Source organism: Protopterus annectens, chromosome 1.part2 (assembly GCF_019279795.1).
Source record: "Protopterus annectens isolate FY-2018-M chromosome 1.part2, PAN1.0, whole genome shotgun sequence".
NCBI classification, from domain to species: Eukaryota; Metazoa; Chordata; order Ceratodontiformes; family Protopteridae; genus Protopterus; species Protopterus annectens.
The window spans coordinates 986031512-986054011 of NC_056727.1; the positions used below are offsets into that span (position 1 = coordinate 986031512).

Sequence of the window (22500 nt, forward strand, 5' to 3'; positions counted from 1 at the left end):
AGAGTCTAAACAAAAATATCACCCTCAGAAATAAGGCATGGGCATTATGGTGAACTACTAAAGACCCCCAAGACCACATTAAATATAGGCAAATTAGGAACGTCACTAAAAAGTCCATTCTACTAGACAAAAAAAATTACTACTATAATCTACAGGAAATAAATCATAACAAGCCTCAGAAATTCTGGGCAGGTATAAATAAACTATTACATCCTGGGCAAACTTCCACCCCAGTCCCCGCAGCCTCCATTGATAAACCTCCCAAGGAAGTCTCTGACAGTTTTAACCACTTCTTTACTGAGACCATTCAAGCCCTAGTGAGCCAACTACCTTCCAGCCCCCCCGTCATGAAATCAACACCCCCAGAAACTAGCTTACATTTAGATTCCAATCAGTTGCCACCTCCCTCATCTGTACCCTGATTAAAAAATCTGAAACGAACTACTCTCTCCGCTGACCATCTCCCTGCCAAGTATCTACAAAAAGCAGCCCATGCTATTACTTACCCCATCTCGATACTAATCAATTGAACAATAGCAGAAGCCAGAATCCCCTCTATTTGGAAAATATCCTATGTAATCCCACTTCACAAAGGTGGTAGCTCTACTGAGTTATCCAATTATAGGCCAATAGCAATACTATCCCCACTTACAAAAATGATGGAAAAATGTATCCATAGACAATTGATGCATCACCTAACTCAGAATAACCTCATGGCAGACTCTCAGCATGGCTTCTGACCTCACCACATCACTACTTCAGCCCGTCTAGCCTTCTCCAATACCATAAACCATAACTGCAATAATAATAACATATCCTCTGCCCTCTTCTTGGATCTCTCCAAGGCATTTGATATGGTGGATCACCAATTACTAATCCATATCCTGAAAAGTTTCTACCTAGATATTACAGTCATCCAATGGTTCCAGTTCTATCTGAAAGATAGACAACAGGCTGTCCTTTGACAAAACAAACTTTCTAAACTCCTACCCAACACACTAGGTGTACCCCAGGGATCCATACTAGGACCCCTTCTTTTCTCCATCTTCATTAACGACCTCTATTCTGCTATCCCTACAGTCAGCTGTGTCCAATATGCTGACGACTCCACCCTGATTTGCTTGGCCACATATCCAAATGAACTGTGGTCAGTTATACAAACCACCTTTAACACTATTGAAAACTGGCTTTCTGGTCGTCGTCTGATCCTGAATCCCATAAAAACAAACTGTTGCTAGTCTCACCAACACACAGGTCTACTGCATTCACTTTTACCATTAAATCTAATAATGGCACAATAATCTCCCCAGACTCCTCTACAAAACTGCTAGGTGTTTTAATTTATAATAATTAATCAACTATAAAGACCATCAATAAAAAACTAGGCTCACTTTACAGGATAAAAGCCTTCTTAACCCCTCCTGCTAGATCTGCCATAGCTCACTCTCACCTACTTTCAACTCTACTGTATGCATCCTCGATAGTCTCCAATCTAAAGAAATCTGTCCTCAACAATCTCTCTATCTGCTATAACCATATTGCCAGATTTGCCACTGGCCTGCCTTATAGGACTCACCATTGTATTAACCTAAACCGGCTTGGGTGGCTAGAACTACACAGCTTGATCCAGTATAACCTCATGATAACTGCCCATAAGATACGTTACAATCCAGATAATACTCCTGCTCTTAAAAATATTATTACTCCCTATCACAATCACTGGCCACTTCAATCCTCTAATAAATTACTAATCCAGACTATCAAAACTAATAACTCTCTGCCGGTAACTCTCTCTTCGCAAACTCTGTTAGCAGATCCTGGAACTCTCTCCCAACCGAAATTACTTTGCTCAACTCCCTGAACCAATTCAAGACTAGACTTAAACAACATTTGATGTTAAACTGGCTATGTCAATGTAGCAAACCCAACTAACTCTCCTTGACAATGAGACTATTTTATTATTTATTTATTTATTTTACATTTGTTGACCGGGCTAGTCTAACTGGATATATGTCCATTTTCAGTAGAGGCCCGGGGAGAAAAGCTCCAACCATCAGCAGTGACAAAAAATAAATAATACAATATATAGTAAATAGCCAAGTGAATAACAATACATTAGCTACATAGGTGAGAACAAAAGTTTTACAGAGTAACTTAGTAGTTTAAAGCTAAGATTAAATACAGAGAACCAAAAACATAATTTTTTTTTTTTTTTTTAGTACTACAGAAAGGTGAGGTAAAACAGAAGAGTAGGGAAGTATAGAGAGAGCTGGAGGTGTAAATATCAGTCTGGGTTAGAGCAGGGACGCAGCCAGTGAGCTGTAAGATATTCTTTCAGATGCTTTTTAAAAACAATAGTGGAAGCAAGGGAGGAAAGTTCAGTAGGAAGCTGATTCCAGATTTTAACTACTGTGTTGGTGAAAAGTGAGTCTCCAGCCTTGTTATGTGATTTAGTAGTGGAAACTAGAGGCTTATTAGCTGAGCGTAGTATAGCAAGATTTTTGTAGGGTGAGATCAGGTTAGTGAGGATAGGGGTATTTTTAGAGTGGTAAAGGATTTTTTGGGTGATACCAATTTATTGATAAAGTAGTTGGTTCTGCAGTTCTAGCCATCCTAGTTGTTTCAGGTTAAGATAGTGGTGAGTTCTAAAGGTGGTGCCAGTGGCAAATCTGGCTATGTTATTGTAACTAGTGGAGAGTTTGGTAAGGTTATTTTTTGATAGATTGGTATATATTGCTGAAGTGTAGAACAGGGTAGAGATAAGGTGGGTCTGGGCGATAGTTGTTCTGGCTGTAGGGGAAAGGAAGGGTTTGATTCTGTAAAGAGTGCCTAGTTTTTTGTTGACTGACTTCATAGTAAAGTTAATGTGGTCATCAAAACTAAGGTTATTATCAATTGTTACTCCTAGTAGATGGGTAGAAGTGTCTGGGGATATGTTAGTTGCATTGTTAGAGGCTATTGTAAAGTGCATTTGAGGTGACTTATGAGTTGGAGCAAAGAGCAGTAATTTTGTTTTCTTAGGGTTCAGGTGGAGGCAGTGCTGCATAAACCAACCACTGTTAAATACTGTTTGGGTGAGAGACTGGAGAGAGGTTATGGACTTAGCTGAACAAATTAAAGTAGAGTCATCTGCATATTGTATGCAGGGGGCCTGAGGAATTTTGGTATGTAGGTCATTAATAAACAATGAGAAGAGTAGAGGTCCTAAAATAGAGCCTTGGGGTACTCCAGTATTCATGGGAAGGGATTTTGAAAGATTATTATCCCACAATACTGCTTGTTGCCTGTTTTCCAGATAGGATTTAAACCAATTTAATGCTTGTGAGTCAAGAGATTGGGCTTTCAGAATGTCTATAAGGATATTATGGTTGACCATATCAAAGGCTTTTGAAAAGAGGCTCAGGACACCAAAGTAAGCTCGGAGGTCCAAAAATGGAAAAGTTCCTTATTAACGCAAGATTTTATTGAAAGTAAAACACAGCGTTTTCGCTACTACTAATGTTGTAGCTTCTTCAGAGAATGAAACAAACAAACAGTTTTTGGCGCCAACATTACAAGGTATAAATCTAAAAATCACTTATTCAATTAGTTAAGAAGATTAAAAAAAACAATTGAATTAATTAAAAACGTCACTTCCCCAGCCTCATTACAAAAAATATTATAAAAGTATATGCACATTCATAGATAATAGAACTATAAATCATGTCAATTTAAAAATTATGACACTGTAACTACAGGATGTACTCCTAATTACCTAGATTGAAAAGACGTATTGAACTGTAAGCATGCAGATTCCAAATCGCGGAATTACACCACTGTGACTCTACAAGCAAGTATTAACCCAGGAATAAATAAAACCTGGGTAAAGCCCTGTAATGTGAGATAGAAAAATATATGAGCAGTAATATTACGAACAAAATGCTAAGTAATTAGCTGAACATGTGTAATAAAATTAAAGAATTGAAAATATGTTGCTAATGCCTGACAATGTAAGCAACCATGATCAAATAAGTATATGTAAAAAGATGACTCAAATTGTGTTGATGAATTAGAATAGTAATAATAAAATAAAATGAAAATAAATTGCAGGAACCAATAAAATAATAAACATGGAAAATGGCTATGTACAAAAAGCAATCTGCTAAGAGGAACAGTGGTGTTGATAACTGTAAGAGGAAAACAGTGTAAGTTATCTTAAATAACTTTTGAGTTTAAGGAGACAGGAAATGTTGCAGCGTTCATTTAAGCCAGGGAAATGGAAGGCATCCAACTTGGTCTGCCATTCAAGTTCCCTGGCTTCTAGAAGAATTGATGTAGGACCGCCTCTTATATTGTGTGGAATGTGGTCAATGGCAATAAAGTGAAACTTATGTCCAGTGTGTTGGCCGATATGCTTGGCCAGTGCATTGTCTTCCTTACATTTCTTAATGGCGTACATGTGTTGGTAAATTCTTTCTTTGAATTTACGGTCTGTCTTTCCAACATAGAACGCCAGACAACTGTCACAGGTAGCTAAGTAGACAATGGACTTAGTGTCACAGTTAATTTTGTGGTGGATCCTATATTTTTTGCCATTTAATTGAAAAGAATTACCTGTCCTTAAACAACTACACCAATTACAGTGACCGCACATAAATGTACCTTTTTGTCTAGAAAACGTGTCAACATTATGGTGTTTTTCCAACAAGGCTTTCAGGTTAAGCCCTCTCCTATAAACTATAAGGGGCCTGTCACCTAATTTCTCAGATAGAAGATTGTTACTGGTGATAAGTTACCAGTTCTTCAAGATGATAGAACAGACTTGGTTTGAGTCTGTGCTGTACGTTGTAATGAAACTAGTGAGAAACTTTTGAGTTTCATTATTAGTGTGTGTCAAGGGAGTGTTAAAATTTGGTTCTAAAGGCTCAAATGGGCCAGTGGAGAGGGGAATGGGCACCTCATTGTTATTGCCCAAGAGGGGTTTATAAAAACCATCCAGTCTCTTGTTTTTGACTTCTTGTATTAAGTCATAAATAAGTGTCTCAGGATAGTCGCGACTACTAAACATGTCAAACAAAAGTTGACATTCAGTGTCAAAACTTAAAACAGTACTGCACATCCTAGCCGCTCTAATAAGTTGTCCCTTGACTATTGATCTTTTTTGCTTAAATGGATGCTGGCTGGGAAATGAAGGAATGAGTTACAATAGGTTGGTTTCCTGTAAATTGATGAAGTCAGGGAACCATCCATTGTGTTTTTCTCCAGTTTAACATCCAAGTAGTCAATGGAAGATGTGGAGAAATGATATGTGAACTTAAAAAACTGAGTTGTATTGTTCATATATTCAATCAGTTGTATAGCATCCTGCTCAGTGCCTTTAAACATAATAAAAATATCGTCAAGATGTCTAGTGTAATATATTAACTGATGTTTGAAGTTGGAGTTGTCCAGTATAAAATGTTTCTCCCAGTAAGCTACAAAAGCGTTAGCGACACTAGTACCACAGGGTGACCCCATTGCAATACCTTGAGTTTGTAAATAGTATTGCCTTTCAAAGATAAAAAAGTTAGATGATAGAATAATCCCCAAAAGTTCAGTGACCGTGTCAATTTCGTCTTTGGGTGCTCCTAAATGGGTCATGATGTTAGCTATCCATTCTATTGCCTCTAAGTGTGGTATAGAGGTATAGAGGTCCACCACGTCTATAGTAAGGAAATTAGCAGAATGGTCAAAAGAAAGCTTATTAATGTCAGAGAGAAAAGACCAAGAGTCCTTACATATACCTGGAATTAATTTAAGGTATTTAGATAAAATGTTGTCAACTAGACGTGCACAAGGATGGGTCATTGAAGACCTGCCATCAACGAGAGCTCTCATGGGTGGGTTATTTGTGAATTTTAGGGATTCCAAAAATTATAGGGGTTTTAGGTGGTGTAATGTCAATGAAGTGGTAAATATCACTGTCTATTTTACCTGAAAGAAACAAATCTCTGAAATAACCCCTATTTCTGGAAAAAGCTATATTCATCTCATTTAAAGAGGATGGTTTGTAAGCTGAACTGTCCAGGATATATAACATATTTTCAGTGTAATCTGTATTGTCAAAAATGACTAACCACGTTAGTCATTTTTGACAATACAGATTACACTGAAAATATGTTATATATCCTGGACAGTTCAGCTTACAAACCATCCTCTTTAAATGAGATGAATATAGCTTTTTCCAGAAATAGGGGTTATTTCAGAGATTTGTTTCTTTCAGGTAAAATAGACAGTGATATTTACCACTTCATTGACATTACACCACCTAAAACCCCTATAATTTTTGGAATCCCTAAAATTCACAAAAATCTTTATAACCCACCCATGAGAGCTTTCGTTGATGGCAGGTCTTCAATGACCCATCCTTGTGCACGTCTAGTTGACAACATTTTATCTAAATACCTTAAATTAATTCCAGGTATATGTAAGGACTCTTGGTCTTTTCTCTCTGACATTAATAAGCTTTCTTTTGACCATTCTGCTAATTTCCTTACTATAGACGTGGTGGACCTCTATACCTCTATACCACACTTAGAGGCAATAGAATGGATAGCTAACATCATGACCCATTTAGGAGCACCCAAAGACGAAATTGACACGGTCACTGAACTTTTGGGGATTATTCTATCATCTAACTTTTTTATCTTTGAAAGGCAATACTATTTACAAACTCAAGGTATTGCAATGGGGTCACCCTGTAGTACTAGTGTCGCTAACGCTTTCGTAGCTTACTGGGAGAAACATTTTATAATGGACAACTCCAACTTCAAACATCAGTTAATATATTACACTAGACATCTTGACGATATTTTTATTATGTTTAAAGGCACTGAGCAGGATGCTATACAACTGATTGAATATATGAACAATACAACTCAGTTTTTTAAGTTCACATATCATTTCTCCACATCTTCCATTGACTACTTGGATGTTAAACTGGAGAAAAACACAATGGATGGTTCCCTGACTTCATCAATTTACAGGAAACCAACCTATTGTAACTCATTCCTTCATTTCTCCAGCCAGCATCCATTTAAGCAAAAAAGATCAATAGTCAAGGGACAACTTATTAGAGCGGCTAGGATGTGCAGTACTGTTTTAAGTTTTGACACTGAATGTCAACTTTTGTTTGACATGTTTAGTAGTCGCGACTATCCTGAGATACTTATTTATGACTTAATACAAGAAGTCAAAAACAAGAGACTGGATGGTTTTTATAAACCCCTCTTGGACAATAACAACGAGGTGCCCATTCCCCTCTCCATTGGCCCATTTGAGCCTTTAGAACCAAATTCTAACACTCCCTTGACGCACACTAATAATGAAACTCAAAAGTTTCTCACTAGTTTCATTACAACGTACAGCACAGACTCAAACCAAGTCTGTTCTATCATCTTGAAGAACTAGTATCTTATCACCAGTAACAATCTTCTATCTGAGAAATTAGGTGACAGGCCCCTTATAGTTTATAGGAGAGGGCTTAACCTGAAAGCCTTTTTGGAAAAACACCATAATGTTGACACGTTTTCTAGACAAAAAGGTACATTTATGTGCGGTCACTGTAATTGGTGTAGTTGTTTAAGGACAGGTAATTCTTTTCAATTAAATGGCAAAAAATATAGGATCCACCACAAAATTAATTGTGACACTAAGTCCATTGTCTACTTAGCTACCTGTGACAGTTGTCTGGCGTTCTATGTTGGAAAGACAGACCGTAAATTCAAAGAAAGAATTTACCAACACATGTACGCCATTAAGAAATGTAAGGAAGACAATGCACTGGCCAAGCATATCGGCCAACACACTGGACATAAGTTTCACTTTATTGCCATTGACCACATTCCACACAATATAAGAGGCGGTCCTACATCAATTCTTCTAGAAACCAGGGAACTTGAATGGCAGACCAAGTTGGATGCCTTCCATTTCCCTGGCTTAAATGAACACTGCAACATTTCCTGTCTCCTTAAACTCAAAAGTTATTTAAGATAACTTATACTGTTTTCCTCTTACAGTTATCAACACCACTGTTCCTCTTAGCAGATTGCTTTTTGTACATGGCCATTTTCCATGTTTATTATTTTATTGGTTCCTGCAATTTATTTTCATTTTATTTTATTATTACTATTCTAATTCATCAACACAATTTGAGTCATCTTTTTACATATACTTATTTGATCATGGTTGCTTACATTGTCAGGCATTAGCAACATATTTTCAATTCTTTAATTTTATTACACATGTTCAGCTAATTACTTAGCATTTTTTTCGTAATATTACTGCTCATATATTTTTCTATCTCACATTACAGGGCTTTACCCAGGTTTTATTTATTCCTGGGTTAATACTTGCTTGTAGAGTCACAGTGGTGTAATTCCGCAATTTGGAATCTGCATGCTTACAGTTCAATACGTCTTTTCAATCTAGGTAATTAGGAGTACATCCTGTAGTTACAGTGTCATAATTTTTAAATTGACATGACTTATAGTTCTATTATCTATGAATGTGCATATACTTTTATAATATTTTTTGTAATGAGGCTGGGGAAGTGACGTTTTTAATTAATTCAATTGTTTTTTTTTAATCTTCTTAACTAATTGAATAAGTGATTTTTAGATTTATACCTTGTAATGTTGGCGCCAAAAACTGTTTGTTTGTCATTCTCTGAAGAAGCTACAACATTAGTAGTAGCGAAAACGCTATGTTTTACTTTCAATAAAATCTTGCGTTACGAAGGAACTTTTCCATTTTTGGACCTCCGAGCTTACTTTGGTGTCCTGAGCCTCTTTGGATCGTTGGTTTTCTTTGGTTACACAGTTAGAAAGGCTTTTGAAAGGTCAATAAATAATGCAGAGGAAAAAGTGTTATTGTTACGATTTTTGTTTATGGCGTCAGTGAAGGATAGAAGGGCAGTTGTTGTACTATGGAAAGGCCTAAAACCATGCTGGCAGTTGGCAAGTAGATTGTTTTGGAGAAGGTGGTCAAGTAGTTGTCTGTGTATGCATTTTTCCATTATCTTAGCTATTGGAGACAGTAAGGCAATAGGCCAAAAGTTGGAGAGTTCAGTAGATGCCCCACCTTTATGTAGAGGGATGATATGGGATATTTTCCAAATGGAGGGGATTTTGCTTTCTAAAATTGTTCTATTTATAAGGATGGAGATGGGATAGGCAATAGCTTTTGCTGCTATTTGCAGATATTCAGGTGGAAGACAGTCAACAGAAGGGGTGCATGGTTTTAGTTTTTGAAGGCGTTTGCAAATGAGTGATGTAGGTACTGGTTGTATTTGAAAGGTAGGAGATGGAGTCTTTGAGATATTTAATGGGGATGTAGTAATAGGTGGTAAAGTATTGGCTACGGTTCGAATGGCTTCAGTAAAGTAGTTGTTAAAGGCATCAGGAATTTGTTTAGAGTTACTTTGGTTGAATCCTGTAGGGGCAGGAGTTTTAGAGTGTCCTGGCTGAAGAAGTTTGTTTATGCCAGACCAGAATTTTTGTGGTTTTTGCTGATGGGTTTGTTGGAGGTGAAGGTAATAGTCTTTTTTGTCTCTGAGAATATCTTTCTTGGTGGCATTTCTTGACTGTTTAAAGCAGAGGTGATCTGATGGACATTTAGAAACTCTCCATTTGGCCCAAATTTTATTTCTGAGGAGGAACTTTTGCCTAGTTTGTTTTGTGAGCCAGGGGGTAATTTTGGTCCTTATTTGGGAAGAACGATAGGGAGCATGGTAATCTAGGATCTGAAGGAATCTAGTGTTAAAGTAGGTCACTGCAACATCAAGTGGAAGATGAGACATAGGTGACCAGTCACATGCTTTCAGTTCATTTTGGAAGCTCTCTGGGTTAAAAATTTTTTTGGAACGTGAAGTTTTAAAATTATTAGTAGTTGGGGCATGGATTCTGTGTTTAATAATATAGGTTAGCATGTGGTCACTAATATCATCAGGAAGGGTTCCTGGTTTATAAGTATCAAGGTGGCTGTTGATAAGGATCCAGTCTAGGGTGGTTTCCTTACTGCTTGGCTTATGGATTCTAGTAGGAGTGGTTATAATTTGTGAGAATCCGTAAAGATTTATATGATTGGGAGGATTAAGTGAGCTGCAGGAAGCCCAGTCTATATTAAAATCACCTAATACAATGGTTTCTTGAGGTAGGTGGGTAGTGAGGTAACTAAGTAAGTTTTCAAGAGTGTTGATATTATTTCCAGGGGGGAGATATGCACAAATTAGATAGATGGATTTGGAGTTGTTGATTTGAAGTTTGGCACTAAGTGTTTCTGAATTGGTATCTGATGGAAGGAGCACATTAAAGGGTGAAACTTGGAGTTCAGATTTATACAGAATGGCTACACCTCCACCCTTTTTGGTTTTATGGTCAAGTCTCAAGATATTATATCCAGGAGGGGTAATCTCCTGGTCCAGAGTTGAGGGCTTTAGCCATGTCTCTGTAATACAGAGAATATTGTATGAGTACACATCTAAGAGTGCATGTAGGTGGGTAATTTTATTGTTAATGCTACGGATGTTAATGTGACCTATTAGGAGGGAGTTAGAGGGTCTATTTAAAGTAGTGTTTGGAGGAGATAATATATTGTTTATGTTATTGGGAATGTCAGTATTGGGGCCTGGGTTAGGATGAATATCACCATCTAATAGGGGGTGTTGATTAGGATAATGTATAAACTTAAGGAGTTTGTAGAAATTGTTTGGGCATTTTTTTATAGTGAAGTAAGTAACATGGGTAGCTCTATGGTATTTCAGTAATATATAGATGGAAGTGGAGGTTATGTTACTGTGGTTAAGGTTGTTTATGGGAGAATTGGGTAGAGTTTGCTGGTAGGGGTGGAGGGGTTCAGGAAGAGAGAAGTATTCATACAAGGTTAATGTGTATGGTATTGTGAGAGAAGTAAGAGTTGAAGTTAAGAGTAGCAGGTTTGTGAGTATAGATTTGTGTGTTAGGGCCATTAGGATAAGTAGCTATGGAGTTTGGGTATATTGATGGTAGGAGTGTAGTAAGTAAACTACAGGTGGGAGAAAGGAGAGAGTGCTTTAAAGAGGAAGAGTAGATAGTGGGAAGACGTGTACTATTAAGTAAAGTAAAGTTGGTTATAAGGGAGAAGTTGTATACTATTATGTAAAGTAAAGTTGGTTATAAGAGAGAAGTTGTATACAATTTAGTAAAGTAAGGTGGCTGTCAGAGAGAATGCTGTAGAGTAAGTAAAACAGGAAGGGGTGGGGTGAGGTTAGGGCATATTAAAAGAAAAAGCAATTATCTAATTAGGGCTTTGAGAGGTTAGGGGTAGGGCTATTAAGTGGAGGAGGTGTGTGATAGGATGAAAAAAAAGAAGGGGTGTGGTTACAGAAGTATATGGCTAGGACCTCTGGGGGTGTGTGGGAATTGGGGGTATGTTAGGGGAGTGGAATGAGCCTGCAGGGCGAACGGAGCGGGTTCAGACAGGTAACTGAGAAAGTCAGGGAGGGGTAAGAAACAATCAGTAAACAGCTAACTACTTGGTGCCTTAGTTGGGAAGGATAGGCAAAGAAAGGAGGAACCAATGTAGAGAAAGTAAGTGGTTGCTAAGGGCAAAGCTAGTGGAAAGAAGAAGGTAAAGTGGAAAGATAGGGCAGGAGGGAAATCCTCAATCCAGGGACAGAGCTTTTAATTCAAAGGAAAAAAGAAAAATCAGGGAAGGGTGGATGTCAAAGGGTCTATCCTAGTTTAGTCTGCCATTTAGTGGTCAGATATTGTAATGCAACAGTCGCAAGGGAATGGAGATAAAAAGGTAGAGGGTTTACGAGTGCTACTGTAGATAAATTACAGGAGACAGTACAAGAATAAGAAATGAGAAAACATATGTATAAGTATTTAGGGAATAGAGAGGGGAGTATGGCTGCTGGGTATCATGGCTAGGTAGAGTAACATACATGCACCAGAGTTTTAGCAAGTGTTGAAAAATTACTACTCTGTTAGATAACACATACTTCCTTACCTCCTAGTGACCTGGGTTCTTAAGCCGGATGGCAAGTCTTTTTCTAAAGAGGAGTTGGTTTGGTTTGTTTGCAGTGGGTCCTTTCACCAGGTAGGTTGATTCTTAGGGTTTTAGTGTAGGATAGATGATTCAAACCTGTGAACAGGGGGGACAAGAGACTCAATGAAGGTGTAAGAAAACAGACATTTAAGAGACAGGGTAGTACACAGAGCATTCAAATTCTAACAAACAAGCAGACATTAAATACAGCTGGGTAGTTCTCAGCTTTCAAGTTCAAACAAGCAGTTCAAAAGCAGTATATTACAGGTTCTCAGCTTTGCAGTTCTAACAAGCAGATGAAAAACTGTTCAATTACAGGTTTATAGACATATAGCATGGCATATAGGTACTTAATCAAACATAAGTAATGATTCAAAGTGATTAAACAAAGTAAGGATAAAAGATCTATCTAGTAAACGGCAGTCTAGCTAGGAATAGGTGCAACAGTGTTGAGCTAGGGCCAGGCGTTCTACAGGGCCAAATAGTGCACTGACTCTCTAGCGTTTGCTACAATACAGCACTAAAGAAAGTTACATTCTACAGGGCCAAAGTGGTTATAAGCTATAATAAAATAATTAGTATAATGCACCTTTAGCAAAGGCATGCGGCCAACTGGCGGTAGCTAAATCCAGCAGAGTAAGGAATATGGTGTTTTACAATTCCAAGCAGAGTGGTTACTTGCTTGGATTCACTCTGGTATAGAGAAATGCATAGTGTAGCATAGGGGAAAGAGAAAACATGCGCTAACCAACTCTCCACAACCTGGGGAGGTTTGATTAGTGATTAGCTGCACACTCGTTTCCAAAACCTCTGTAGCTTACATATGTTATCCACGGGCACACACAAGGCTATCAAACTAAGAGGTAACAGGGTATACCCATAAAGTGGGCTTGTTTGGTTACAGAGAATATTTTCAGTTTTAATTAGGGCAAGAATGGAGTTTACCGATGGTTACAAAGAATACATTCAGTTCTAATTAGGGCAAGAACGGAGCAGTACTGACCTAATATAACTCCACGTGGTATGCCCAACAACACAGAATACTTTCAGTTTTAATTAGGGCAAGAACAGAGCTTACAGATGGTTACAAAGAATACATTCAGTTCTAATTAGGGCAAGAACGGAGCAGTACTGACCTAATATAACTCCACGTGATATGCCCAACAACACAGAATACTTTCAGTTTTAATTAGGGCAAGAAGAGAGCTTACAAATGGTTACAAAGAATACATTCAGTTCTAATCAGGGCAAGAACGGAGCAGTACTGATCTAATATAACTCCACGTGGTACGCCCAACAACACAGCAGCAGGTTGCTGCAAAACATGCAACAGCTAATGGTAATTATCTACACAAACAATACATAAAACAAAACTCCACACCAAATTCACAGCAAAGCCAAACAGGTAATCCATACAACAAAGAAAATCATTAATGCCAACTTGTAACAGCTTACAGAATGGTAGATGCTGGAGCCAGGAACTCACAGCAGCCAGGGGGCCTGTTCCTAATAATAAAGATGGCGACTTGCCAGGTCAGAAGAAAATATAGGATTAGAAAGGATGTGAGGTAGGAAGGGAAGGGGAATAAGGAGGCGGGTACATTGATCACAAGGGGCTACTCCTAAAAAGGTTACAATGATCAACATAGACTGTCTTAAGGTGAATAGAAAGGGGGGGGGACGAGCTGAAACGGACAGGGGTAGGTCAGAGAGTACAGGAAAAAGGTGCAAAGTAAGAGCAAGAGGGCAGTTAGAAAGGGGGGGGGAACGAGCTGAAATGGATAGGGGTAGGTCAGAGAGTACAGGAAAAGGTGCAATGTAAGACCAAGAGGGCAGTTAGCGGGAAATAGAGTCAGAGCTCAGACAGGTAACTGAGAAAGTCAGGGAGGGGTAAGAAACAATCAGTAAACAGCTAACTACTTGGTGCCTTAGTTGGGAAGGATAGGCAAAGAAAGGAGGAACCAATGTAGAGAAAGTAAGTGGCTGCTAAGGGCAAAGCTAGTGGAAAGAAGAAGGTAAAGTGGAAAGATAGGGCAGGAGGGAAATCTTCAATCCAGGGACAGAGCTTTTAATTCAAAGGAAAAAAGAAAAATCAGGGAAGGGTGGATGTCTAAGGGGCTATCCTAGTTTAGTCTGCCATCTAGTGGTCAGATATTGTAATGCAACAGTTGCAAGGGAGCGGAGATAAAAAGGAAGCGGCTTTATGAGTGTTACTGTAGATAAATTACAGGAGACAGTACAAGAATAAAAAATGAGAAAACAATTTATGTTCACAAATTGACTAAAATAGTTATTTTAGCTTACCTGTGGCACTATCTTGACCTTCACCTTGTTTAACTCTAATGTGTTTTGGCATGTAACCACTGTAAATATTGTATCTGTAACTAACTGTATGAGTTAATAACAGCTGCTTAGCTGACTTCAACTATTAATGAAGACCTACTGTCTGATTTTCGTTAACCCCAGAACTACTATTATTTTCCTAGGTATGTAACCTCTGTAAAAATTGTAATCATAAACTTTATTGATTGCTTAGATATGTTAACTACTGTATATATTGTATTTTAATCTAATTTTGGCGACCTTGGAGCTTTTCTCCCCGGGCCTACGCTGAAAATGGACATGTATCCAGTCGGACTATCCCAGTCAACAAATGTAAAATAAAAATAAAATAAATAAATATGATGTTTGTTTGACATTATATTCATAATTTACTCAGCTGTTTTAATTCTCTGGGAATAGATTTATAGTTGCAATATGCATAGATATTTTGCCCTTTTCACTGCTCTATACCCATTTAAATATATGTAGTCTCAAAAAGCAAATACAATGTTGATATTATTTTAACAGTCTTGATTCCTGAGATTCCATTTGATTTTACAGAATTGTGCTGTTTTAACAATGTGCAACAATTTTCTAAATGTGAACATAAATTGAAAATTTAAGGAATATAACTGTATATAATTACCTAGCCTTCCTAAAGTATTCCCAGTGAAAGTGTCACATTTGCTATGATAATGCTATGGGTAAGGTCAAGTTGTTTTTCTTGATGGCAACAGTTAATGTATTTGCTGTATATTGGCACAGAGTTTCAGATGTGTCTTAAAAAGTAATATCATTGGCTTGCTGCCAGTGATAATTATTAGCATAAACAGGTAACTTTTCATTTTCTGGGGAAATGTTCCTCTGAAATGTGAAAAGGATAAATCGGTCAGCAGTTGAAGATCTGTCTGCCACAAAGATGTATCAAAATGTAGAAAAGCAAATAAGATACATTGCGGCAGGTGGTATATCTTGTCCTCTGAAATGTGGACTGTTTGATTACTACGAAAAATAAAGAATAACATGGAATTTCACATTTCAGACTAAATCATTTAGCCAATATAGCTTGCATTTTCTGTGATATTTAAACTTTGCTGTTCTGACAGTATGCTTTTTCCAGTATTTTGCAATTAGAATCTACTTTAATTATGTTTATATCAGACAAACTTTTAATAGGCATCACCATAATAACTGAACATTAAATGTAACAATTACTGATATAATCTCAACAATTACAGCTGATGAAAATGGATTTGCATTATGTTAACAGCTGTAAACCTCTGACTGATGTATCAAAAGATAAAGCCGACATGGCCAGAATGGCCCACAGGACTGCATTTTAATGTCTCTTACCCTAAGTAAGCTTGAAACTGCTTTCCCCTTCCTACACAGAGTTGTAAAACATTTGCACCCAGCCAATTTAAATGTGTGCACTACTTTTCCCCCCAAAGAATGGGTCCTGGGTGGCTGCTTTGTTTGCATCGCCTTGCTGATCTGTTTTCACAGGGTAATCAGCATGATCAACAAATCAATTGTGCTTCTGCTCAAATTATAGGAATGCATATGTCTGTGAGCAAAACAGAGTAAAATAATAACAAAAACAAAGACAATCAGTTCTGAATATTATAAAAATGAACCATATTTCTGCTGTCATGTTTTGAGGTGCTGAATAAATTAAACAAATCAAAGTAATTTGCATGGCAGTGATATTGGTATTATTTTGATAAAGCTTTATGGATATACACAAAGCACAGTGATATTATAAAATGTTGAATGTGTAAATGAATGTAAAGGGAAGGAATATTTTCTGGAGGATCTTAAAGCAAAATGATGCTCTTTAATGTATCTCATTTCTTTGAAATCACAAAATAAATAGTGAAAAATTGGTATGTACTTAGACAAGTGGGTATATAGAAAAATAAATTATCCAGAAATTTAGGCTAACTAAAACCTGGCTTCAAACAAAAATGTAGGATTTTTAGACATTATATGTCTGCCCTTTAGTGTTTATTTTAATGGTTGGTACAAGTTGCAATTTTTTATGAATGATTGCATTTGTATTTAATTTCATAATTTATTCAAGTATAAAATTTAATTATTATTAAATTATAACCATTTACATTGTTATTTTTTACAGAGATTCCACAAGTTTTGCCTGCTGACATTAAGGGAGAGCCAGGCCCTGCTGGAAAACCTGGACCAAGAGGACCTCCCGGCACACCAGGACCACCAGGAAAGCCAGGAATTGGAAAGCCAGGACCTCAGGGCCCCCCTGGAATACAAGGAATACCTGGATTTTCAAGTGCCGGAAAGCCAGGTCTACCAGGACTTCCTGGAAAACCTGGCAGTAAAGGACCTACAGGACCACCAGGAGAAGCAGGTCTTAGAGGGGAAATTGGACAAAGAGGACTGCCAGGACCTCCAGGTTTACCGGGACCATCAGGGTTGTCAGTAACTGGTAAGCCAGGATTGCCAGGACTTCCAGGTCAAAAAGGCCTTAAAGGAGAAGCTGGACCAAAAGGAGAAGCAGGAATATCAGGTCCCAAAGGTAGCAGAGGTGAAAATGGTAATGGAGTCCCTGGATTAACAGGGACTAGAGGCCCTCAAGGTCTTCCAGGCCCACCTGGTGCCCCTGGTCCAGCAGGAATTGGAAAACCGGGATTAAATGGAATACCTGGTACTGTAGGTGAAAAGGGTGAGATAGGATTTCCTGGTAATAAAGGTTCTCCTGGAGAGCCTGGTCCTCAAGGCCCTCCAGGACACCCAGGAGTTGATGGGGTAGGGAAACCTGGTGTTGATGGGATTCCAGGAATACCAGGACCCCAAGGGCCAAAAGGAGAACCTGGAATAAGAGGACTTCCAGGACCTCCTGGAGTACCAGGATTTGGAAAACCAGGTTTACCTGGGTTTAAAGGTGACAGGGGACCAAGTGGTATGCAGGGAGTTCAAGGACCTAAAGGGGAGCAAGGGTTAAATGGTGAACCAGGTGAATCTGGCCCACAGGGAAATCCTGGACCTCCAGGACTTCCGGGACCAATGGGACTACCAGGAAAACATGGTTTTTCAGGAATAAAAGGTGAAACTGGCCCTACTGGCCCCCCAGGCATCCCAGGGCTTCCTGGTGATCAGGGTCCAAGTGGTTTTTCGGGAAAACCAGGTATTTCTGGTGAAAGAGGATTACCTGGGCTACCTGGGTTGTCAGGCCAACCAGGACATAAAGGAGAATCAGGCCCTCAGGGTCCCCCTGGGCCTCCTGGACTAGTTGGTGCAAATGGACAGAAAGGAGAGCCTGGAATACCAGGCCAGCCAGGATCAAGAGGTATATCAGGTATTCCAGGACTACAAGGGCCACCTGGACCCATTGGTCCTCAAGGATTACCAGGGTTTAAAGGAGAGCCTGGACTGCGAGGTCCTCCTGGTGAAGGTAAAATAGGAATGCCAGGACTACCCGGGCCAATTGGACCAAATGGAATGCCTGGACCACAAGGTTTATTAGGACCTCCAGGACCACCAGGTCCCCCAGGTCCTCCTGGACCTCCAGGAGTTATCGATGAGACAACCATTGCTGGTCTTCACTTACAAAATGGGGGAGTTGAAGGTGCTTCTGTTCCAGGAGATGGTAAATACGGAAAGCCACAGTTTGGCAGGGGAGAGCTATCAGCCAGGGTAATGCCAGCATTTACTGCCATCCTCTCAGCAGCATTTCCTCCATCAGGAATGCCAGTCAAATTTGATAAATTGTTGTTCAATGGTCATAATGGCTACAATCCATCAACTGGAATATTTACTTGTCCAGTTCCTGGTATATATTATTTTGCCTATCATGTTCATGTGAAAGGAACTAATCTCTGGGTAGCACTCTACAAGAACAATGTGCCTGTAACATACACTTACGATGAGTACAAAAAAGGATATCTAGACCAGGCTTCGGGGAGTGCTGTGCTAGAGTTGAGAGAAAGTGATCAAGTGTGGATACAGATGCCTTCAGATCAAGCAAATGGATTATACTGTACTGATTACATCCACTCCTCCTTCTCCGGATTCCTGCTTTGTCCTACATAATGCTGAGAACAAACATATCTAGAGAATGGCCATTGTGCTAATCAATATCACTGGTGGACAAATGGATTTTATGTTCTGCACTTCCATTTGAAAGGCTTAAAAATAATCTTGAGTAATCTTGAGTCAAACATTATCTATCTTACTCAGTAAAGTGTATCTGACAAAAATTAAACTCTTACCTGAGTGACTTTACAACACAGCAAAACTTACTTGCAAAGGTTATTCATGCAACTAAACTGCTGAGACTAATTGTAAAGTTTGATGCTCCAGTATGCATTCTGATCTAAAGTGCTAGTCGGTGTACTTATTTTAAAGTAGTGTGTTATGTCATTTTATTGATCATCTAGCCATGATCGTAGGAATCCAAATACAGAAACTATCGTCAACAAAAGAAGAATTACTCCTTGTTTTAAGAGAAGGACTTCAGAAAGATTGTACTTTGCATTTTTCACTGGCAAGTGCCAATATGTTCAGGGCAGGAGACAGAAGAAAAAGAAGAGGAAGAAGCAAAGAAAGTAGTTTCTTGAATAAAGTTTTGTTTCTTGGCCTACTGTAAACATAAATTCTACTTTCAAATGCTGGAGAAATTAAACTAGGAAGGTCATGTCCGCCATATGTTTAGATTTTGAGGGAATCTAGAACTCCAGTGAAGTCCCATGTGTTAGCTATTTGTGGTGTTTTATATATATTTTTCTTCTGCCTCATGATATGAAGAAGTTTTAGTTAATTGTGTGGGAACATTTCATCACCACTTTTAGAATTCTCGATGCAATCTATTATATGTCATGGTTCTACCCACAATGATGCATTTTACAACTGTTTTAAAGATTGTGATATTATGTGGGACACTAAAACTTGACATCTGTAGTCACTCATCCAATTCGCATGTTACCAAGGTGTTACTATTCACTTTATTTTTATTTACAAATACTGTGCAATATGAATCTTAAAAGTGCAGCATTTTGAATTCAGATTTGTGTATTTACGGTATTAGGTATTTTCCTTTTGTTCATTTATTGACACTTTTTATTGATAAAGCTTGAATTTATATTGTTTTGGACCTGGGTTACAAGATTACTGACCATTTATATTAATAAAATGTCTTTAGTTAGTGAATAAAGTCTATTAAACCTGAGGCACACATTAAGCTCTTTCTATTGGTATGATTGGATGTTGTGCCATTGATTAGCATAGATGGCAAACAACAAGTACATCTTCCAGTATGTGACAAGACTCTTGCAATCTAAAGTTAACAGTGCTGCATAACTAAGATTGTTAACCATTTTCTTGAGCATAGGTTTCAAAATTCAGGAAACTAATTTGCAGTGTATTCTAATAAAGCAAGCAGTAAATGGTGCATTAGAAAGAATAAAATAGCTTAAGGTTATTAAACACCTTAGAATATGATTAATGGTGCAGCCCAAGATGATCAAGCTACAGCAGAAGGGAACACTGACTAAAACAGCTATGGTAGTATTTATATACTTGGGAGCTGTGGTCTACAAATCAGAAAAAAATAATTATGCAGTCTATCACACAGTACCAACAACGGCATGATGCAATGTCACTAGGTAGTGCATTTGAAAGAGGCATTAAATCTTCTGCATTGGGAAGATGGTAAAATTATTTTTCAGAAGTAAAAGCAGAAAAATACCTTTTTGTACACAGGCAGATAAAATTAAAGTGAGTCACTCAGTGTATCCTTGTTTTTCTTCTGCTGTATTTGGTTTCCACTTGGCAGTGGGTCCATGACATAGTATTAAGCATGTTACTACCAAAGCTCAGTTCACCAAAAATAACAGACACAAATCTAAAATGCACAAAAACTGAATGAGACCAAATCTTAATTCATGAGTATGCAGTATATACAGTACACAACTGTACGTGTAACTTTTTTTGGAAAACATAATTTGGTTAAATTTTGCTTATTATGTTTTGTTTGCCTTTAGGATGACATTATAACTCAGCATAACTGCTACTTAAGAGGAGATGAAATGCAAACTGAATGCCAGATAAATGCAACAATAAGAAAAAGCTTCTAGTTTTTAAACATATTTTGGCGAGTCAAGTTTTCCTTTACCTTGTCATGAGTAAAACCATGCATTTGACTTCCTCCAAGATTATATCATTTTAAAGTTAAAAATCTAGGGTAATTGGGATATGGATGACATAGCCCCCCATACTGTGGTTGTAGAGGAGGTTTATTCCTCCTGAAAAATACTTTATGTAGTTGTAAAAGCTGGTTCTCCTTCCATAGACTGAATTTTCTGTTACTGAATCCACAGAAGCAGAAAAGTAAGCCTGAAATTCATAAACAAGTGAATGAATTGCTGTCAGAGAGACCTGAATATAAAGAATGAGTGTTGACATGGTCAGTGAATCCAAGCTTATGAAAACCTCAAAACTAGATTTTGGAGTGGAATCAAGCCCCACTGCACCTTTCCCATGTGGCTCTGTACCACCCAATTCCTACTACTAATGTTCTCATTCTGGAATATGCTCATCCAGGATGAATGCACTATTTGGTCTACATTCAAAATCAAACAGTGCATTTTGCTCTGAGGTCATACAATCTCAGAGTGAGACTATACCTGTGAAGGCATGGAGGGAGACAACTCCATATGGTTGTTCTAGCTTGTTCACTGCAAAAATACCTCATGTATTTACCTTCTTGTTTTTCTCACTTACGTTGAATGGCATAATCTTTACAAATCCTATTATGTTGTATCACTTTCTTTGCAAGATTACATTTCCATTATGTGGTGCTCCTGCAGTTATAGTATATATGAAGCTTATTTTCATTTAGTGTTTAATTTATGTTCTCTTTTAGATTATTTACTGCAGATTTTCCATTAGGGAAATGAAATTACATTGTTTGTGTTGAATATTGGTCAGGTTAGTGTTGCTGGTTGCTTTCTGTTGCCTTTCTTGGTTTTATATATGCATAGCACCTTACAAATTATGTTTGAAATCTATATTTTCAATGCAGTTGAAGCAGTAATTACAAAGCAGTATCTATATCTTTGAGTTCATTGTTCTGTGTTTTAGCTTTTAGGGCATCCAGTCTTTTTGTATTTTGACAATTTATCATTCAGTTTATGGAAGTAGAACCATAAAGACTGCATATTCATCACAATTGTTGAGAAATATAAAGAGTTATACTCTGAAAGTGTTTTCGGTTCTGCAATTTCACTTTTCAGTGGTATTCAGTGATATGTTTGCTGGATTAACAATTACTATTGAGAAGATCCGTATTGTGTTATGGGCTCCTTGGTTGCCCATCATAGGTTTCCCCGGTTATACCAAGTGCCTGTCATAACACTTTTATCTGACTAGGCTCTTCTATTAATCATTCAAGCACAAACAAATAAATTATTTATGACATTTTGAATGTCTGAATTTTATATATGCACTGTGCCACAATGTGAGGTGTATTTCCAGGATAAGCAAAGACACAACAAAACTTTTTTATTCAGCTATTTCTTGTTGTACAGAGCTTGCATAAATATAATTTATTAGCATAGCATCTCATGCTAAATTTTATACTGTCATTCCAACTTTTAATACCAACAATGAATACATTAATGCAGCAGACACCACCTGATTAAGACACACAGACTGGTCAAATGAACATATCACTGCAGACATAATGCACCGATTTGTCTGAAAATTCAGTTCTAGATAATTTCTTAGGAAAAGAGAAATTATAGTCTTCATACAGTTCAATAACAGATTGCTTTTTAAGAAAAAATGAACATTAAAAGAAATGTTATTCTTCAGTACATTTTATTTCAATACATCACGTGTTGGAACTGGAAAAGCACTGCAAAATTAGGAAAATATATCAAAGCAACAAACATTTATATAAGGAAGGTTTACAGGATAGGAATTTTTCTTGTGCCTCTTCATCCTTATTTCTAATTCAGTATCATCTTCATTTCTAATCCAGTATATAGGCTGCTTAGTTTTGTAAATGCCTATGACATGCACTGTCTGTAACTTGGTTAAAATGCACTCCTTGTTTTGTTATGATTGAAAACTTGGATTTTTTTTTCTTCTGAACTAAAC

The 22500-nt window shown here is 37.7% G+C and overlaps 1 protein-coding gene across 5 annotated transcripts in view; it reads left to right on the plus strand.

The window, feature by feature from the left end:
* The window catches only part of COL8A2 (collagen type VIII alpha 2 chain), a 1617206-nt gene that overhangs the window by 1594650 nt on the left and 56 nt on the right, over nt 1-22500 (plus strand). For all 5 annotated transcript variants that reach the window (XM_044059947.1, XM_044059946.1, XM_044059945.1 and 2 more), the window contains one exon: nt 16508-22500. This exon is cut by the window's right edge and continues 56 nt beyond it. In XM_044059947.1, the coding sequence (XP_043915882.1) occupies nt 16508-18432 (1925 nt within the window). In that variant the 3' untranslated portion in view covers nt 18433-22500. The remainder of the gene's footprint in view (nt 1-16507) is intronic.